The sequence below is a fragment of the Argentina silus genome, assembly GCF_951799395.1.
Source record: "Argentina silus genome assembly, chromosome: 17".
Taxonomy (NCBI): Eukaryota; Metazoa; Chordata; class Actinopteri; order Argentiniformes; family Argentinidae; genus Argentina; species Argentina silus.
In genome coordinates this window covers 7,971,484-7,977,161 of record NC_139671.1, presented here as the reverse complement: position 1 = coordinate 7,977,161, position 5,678 = coordinate 7,971,484, and the positions used below count along the sequence as shown (strand labels likewise).

The following is a 5,678-nucleotide window of genomic DNA, read 5'->3' as shown; positions in this document are numbered from 1 at the left end:
ATAGTTGAAAGACAAGCTTATACATAATCTTCCCTACCCTGAGAGGAAGCCATGAGTTAAATGATTCTGCGGAACCCATTTTGGTCATTTGAAAGCACTAGTCACCAGAAACTATCGTAAGCATGGTAAGTATGTGCATGTCCCTCTTATACACAATGGGGTTCAAACCAATAACCCTTAGACTGAGGACAAAAATGAGCTGACTGTTGCAACACTGTGGTGGACAGCAATTCAAATTCATGGCTGTATCTTTCTCTCTCTCTCTCTCTCTCTTCTCTCTCTCTCTCTTTCCTTAACTTTCTCTCACCGCTGCCTCAGCTAAAAGTTAATATAGACGACAATACTGACACAACACAAATGCCTTTTTTTGAGGTGTGATGAACCCACAACAGGGTAAGGTCACCTGTCTTGACCTCTTATCCATTGTGTGGGGGTCAGGGTCAGACACCGACCCCTTCAGCGATTAGGAACAACATCTTCCACGTTCTGAGACAAGACTGACTGAGAGAGAGAGAGAGAGTTGGTGGTGAAAAAAATCCATCAAAAAGACACAATCCCTTTGGGAAATGAACCCCAAATGGAATCATCATAATTAAACGTGTATTTATTTGTAAGTCTGATTAAACGTTAGACCACAACTATTGTAGATAGCTGAGCCACAAAATGTGGAGGAGTCTGTGGATGGATACGACTGGATTTATGGCATTGACTCCAGAGGCAGAGGGGCAAGAGGACAGTTAGCTTACCCCGACGTCGATCAAACGCAGGCCCCTCCCAGCCGACATAACCATGCATGTCGCGTTTTAAAAAGGAACTGCGCACAAGTTTTGCAGGACAGAGGGGGCTCTCTGCAGGGCATAAGAAACACTTAAATCTGGACTAATACCACCAGCCCTGTGCCTTAGATAACTTTCTTAATAATCACTCATCAAAAATGACAGCAACCATCGTTTCTTCTTTCTTCGACTACAGCGAAGTGACGAACAAGGTAACAATAGTTTATTTAACTGGAGCTGTAACGTCACTGATGTAGGCTAATCGCCAGTTAGCTTTGCCTAGCTAACGTTATTCCGCATGAAGTTTGATAGTTTATCAAATGTACTGATTACCGTAGCTTGCTCTGTGAAACGTGGCCTTCTCCTGGGAAGATTTTGTGAAACGAATAACAACCTGGCGAAGAGATCACAACTTCTAACGTTTCAGACAGTGTTTAAACACTTTGTAGCCAATAATTAGCGAGTCAGGCAACTTTGTTATCAAGCTGTCACATGTTTTTTTTTCTTGTCTTGTCTGGGTCATTCGATTATAGAATCTAAGCAAAGCTAAAGCTACGTCTATTTTGAGATCGACACAACGACGGTTATTCTTTTGTGTTTATTTATCGTGAAATCGCACATTTGAAAATGCAACAAGTAGGCTATGCAACGTTTCACATCGCATGGCTTGCCAGCCATTTGCCAGGCAGAGGCGAGCCGAGCTGGTTTTCTTGCAACAACATTTTGCAGTGCATGCTGTGTCGCGCTCAGATATAGAAACAACAAACCGTAGCAAAATGAATTCTAAACAATTCCAATTGAGTCTGTGTGAATTTGGAAACACTGGATAACTACATGTCAGCATTTGTCAAATGGGCTATCCAGTTAACTTATAGATGTAGAAAGCCAGCGAACCTAGGCAAATTCAATTGTCGATCGATGGTCGAATTTACATAAATAGAGGCATTTGCGCAAGAGTGGTGAAGCCCCGATTGAATACGTGCTTATGTAGCTCAAAACATCTGTTATAGACCATGAAGATCCATGTGCAGTCCTTGAGAAGTGTTCTTGAGATAAAAACTTGGATTAATTTGGAGTTTTTCTCTTTGCAGAATAATAAGATGTTGAACTACAACAACACTTTTGGTGGGTCCCACTCCACGTCTGTCCCCTGCACTAGTGCCAACCCCCCCTCCTGCAACCCCACTGGGTCCCTGCTGGACAGGAAGGCGGTGGGAGCCCCCTCTGTGGGAGGGCTGTTCCAACGCCGCCACTCAGTCAGCCTCCCAAACGCCAAATTCAACCAGAACCAATTTATCAACAGTCTCAAAACCGACCCCTCGGTCCTGATGGGCGGAAGCAACAACAAGGAAAACCGTTTCCGGGACCGTTCTTTCTCCGAGACCGGCGACAGGCTGAAGCCAGGCAGCGGGATGTGCATCGGTGGCAGCGGGCAGCAGGTCAACTCCAGCCGCTACAAGACAGAGCTGTGTCGACCCTTTGAGGAGAATGGCACCTGCAAGTATGGAGACAAGTGCCAGTTTGCCCATGGGATGCACGAGCTGCGCAGTCTGAGCCGCCACCCCAAATACAAGACGGAGCTGTGCCGCACCTTCCACACTATTGGCTTCTGCCCCTACGGCCCTCGCTGCCACTTCATCCACAACGCAGAGGAGCGCCGCGGACCCCCTCCCCTCTCCAGCTTCAACAAGCTGGAGCGCCCTCGCCTCCAGCACAGCTTCAGCTTCGCAGGGTTCCCCAGCTCTGGCAGTCTGCAGGACAGCCCCACCTCCGTCACCCCTCCGCCCATCTTCTCCACCGAGGACCTCACAGAGTGGCCCAGCAACCCTTTCACCTACTCCAGCCAAGAGCTTGCCAACCTGTTTGGCCCCAGCCTAGGGGGCCCCCCTGTCTCTGAGCCCCTAGCCCCAGCCCCGCCCTCCCCAACCATACCCTGCTTCTTCCGGCCCATGTCGGAGTCCCCTCCCAGCCCCCCAGACTCTCTCTCTGACCAGGAGGGCTACCAGAGCAGCCTGGGTAGTCAGAGCGGCTCTGAGTCTCCCACCTTGGATGCCTCACGCCGCCTCCCCATTTTCAGCAGGCTCTCCATCTCTGATGATTAGAGTCTACATCCTGTGTCTGAGATAAAAAGAGAGAGAGAGAGAGAGAGAAAGTGAGTGAGTGAGTGCTTGCCTCCCCCACCGTCCCCCCTCCTCTCCTGACCTTGTTTACAACAGAGAAGTGGACAGAGTTCTGTGCAGTGTTGTAGCCACTGAGTTAAATCAGAAAGCGGATTGCCTCTGCAGAGGAACCTCAGCCCCCTTCCCCTCTCACCCCTGTCCTTCCCCATCGCTCTCCTCTCACTGGTCATCCTCCTCTCCTCCTGCTCATCTCAGATGAATCTGATCAGGCAATAGACAGCCGTGTCTTTTTTGTTTCCAAATGTGATTACTCAAAATCGTGACGAGCAGTTAACAAACAAGAATCATAGTTCGAGTCTGCCCTGTATACCAGTGCAATGGGTGACGGGCCAAAAATAATGGGTGAAAAGTAGTAATCAGAGGGGACGGAGGAGTCAGTGGAAAGCTTCAGGATGTCCTAGGCCAGGAACCCCCTTGTTGTTTTGGTGTGTAGCAGTGCTGCATACCTTCAGGTGGCCTGTGCCACAGCTTCAGAACTCCCAGTCATTTAACTCGTGAGGACTCATGACAAATCAGTGCTCCGTTTAAAAAAAGGGTCATATTTATCTACAAATTAAACAAGCCAAACATTGGACTACACAGATGAAGTGCCTCAGTGGTGTCCCATGTGTGCTGAGAAATTGTGGACTATAAGTGTTATTTTCACTTTTTAATAATCTCATATCCTTCTCTATTTGGAATTGTGGAACTTTTGATAAGAGGAAAATACACAGATGGTAGTGGTTTTGTTTATAATTAGGCTGGAATAATTTGAATTTGGTGCTATCTCTGTCGCCGTGTTGACAACCTGTGGTGCCCCAGAACTAGGTCTCCTGGCCTGGTTGGTCATTAGCTAGTTGTGTTGGAAAGGTGGGAGGACCGTTCATCTGTGTAAACTCTGGTCATTAATCATTAATATCTGAGCTTCTCCTGTCCCTCCCCCACGGAACCCCACAACTCAATGTTCTGACTGGGATGAACCCTCAGTCCACTGTTCAAATTGAATGAGCAAAACGCTCTTCTGTTGATTCCACCTTGTTCAACATTATTATTATTATTATTATTATTATTATTATTGTTTAGTTTGTTTTGAAAAGCCTTCAAAACTGAGGGTTTTGCTTGTCACTGCTTATTTAACTTATCAAAATGTATTTATTGCTGATCTTAAGCATTTTTTTATTTTGTATTTATCTGGATAATGAAACAATAGAATATATTTTCTTTTATGTTAAATTATGATCTTCCGTATTAATCGTAAGATTGTGAAGACCTGTTTTTGTTATTTTTCACAGTTAATATATTATACTGCAATGACATTTTTGTAACTACACTTTGATTTATTTTGAAAGTGAATCTTAATTTAAAAACAAAAATGCAAAAGGGTTTTGCGTTTTATTTATTGTTTTCCTCCCTAATGTTGGACTGCAGTTTCAGGTTCTCTCTTGCTGTCTTAATCCCTCTTCCAGTTGTGGGCTGCAGCGGCTCTCGCCCTCTAGAATGTAGACTGGGTTGGGTAACAGTCCTGTTCCTGTTATGTCAGTGCCTTGACCGGGATGAACACATTTTAGTTATTTCTAGAATCAGCATTTATGCTGCAAATGGGAAGACATTAAGCTCTTATTTGAATTAATTATGGAAGCTTGCCTATTCCACAGTACCATGCACACATACTAGCACTTTTAGTTGCCTAATACGGTGATTTGTGTTAGATTCTTTGTTATTGTTGTTGGACCACTTGTTCCCATGAAGTGCCTATCAATACATTCCAGGTATCCCAAACGTTGTGCCTTCACATTTTTATAATACAGAACAGATAAATGCCTAAAACTTGTTCTTGTAGTTGAGAATTAAAGTTATAACAGGATTGACACATGACAAGCAACTGTTGAATGTATTCTTTTAGCAGCCGTTGCTGTTCACTACAGTAATTTCTGTGTTCATGTATTTTTTGTAATGACAGATTGCAGTTTAAACCAATAAACCCATTATTTCTATTGAGTGTCTGTCTTGATTTTATGATTGGCTGAGATTTGGATTGTTTTCATTGTCTTTCCTTATCTTACTTTAGATAAATGAATGCAGGAAATCAGGGCTGGAAAGAGGCCATGTCCATATAGGCTGAGGCAGTGTTATTGAAATCTTGAGCAAACATCTGTTATCCAACTACTGTACACATCTTTGACTTCTTGTCTGGTTAGTCTCCATAACCCAGAAAAACTGGGGAACTTGGTCTCCTGTTGAAAAATCGTTTTTTTTTAGCAGGGCCAAATAACTCCCACTCCCCAAATACACACACACACACACACACAAAACAGCTTAAACTGTTTTCCAGGATAATATTTCCAAGACAGGAAATCCAACTTCTATCCTGTGCTGTGCTCTCTAAAGGCCTTCTCCTCCGAACTACTGTTGGGTTTTGTGGGCTGCTTTTCTCTTTCTATATTGACCATAAGCAAGAAGAGGTTCAGCTATAATGTTCCCATCTCCTACACTGTAGAGCTCTCTCAGTCTGTTACTATAGTTACCGTAAGGCAGGAGACTCGAGCTTTTACAGTGTTGACTCTCCCAGTCATTTTGGCCCAATTCTCTCCCGGGTTTGGCCAGTTGCTGCTGATGAATTGCAGGTTCAGTTCATTTGTTATTCCACACTAGCAGACCCCAGTCTCATTCCCCCGAGGCATGGACTTATCTCTAATTTCCTCACATAGAGACAAGTAGACTAATGGACCCCTGCTCTTAGGTA

The 5,678-nt window shown here is 44.6% G+C and overlaps 1 protein-coding gene across 1 annotated transcript; it reads left to right on the top strand.

Annotated features, from left to right (window-relative positions):
• Positions 1-827: 827 nt before the first annotated feature.
• On the top strand, positions 828-4,929 carry zfp36l1b (zinc finger protein 36, C3H type-like 1b). Its single transcript, XM_083689102.1, has 2 exons — positions 828-988; positions 1,868-4,929. Exons 1-2 carry the CDS (start codon positions 935-937, stop codon positions 2,876-2,878), a joined length of 1,065 nt encoding a protein of 354 aa, XP_083545228.1. The 5' UTR covers positions 828-934; the 3' UTR covers positions 2,879-4,929.
• Positions 4,930-5,678: the final 749 nt, after the last annotated feature.

Excerpts from the sequence above, each read along its gene's own strand:
- zfp36l1b (XM_083689102.1), top strand. The coding sequence starts at position 935 with ATGACAGCAACCATCGTTTCTTCTTTCTTCGACTACAGCGAAGTGACG. Across the intron at positions 989-1,867 it reads ACAGCGAAGTGACGAACAAG|AATAATAAGATGTTGAACTA; the intron begins GTAACAATAGTT and ends TTCTCTTTGCAG.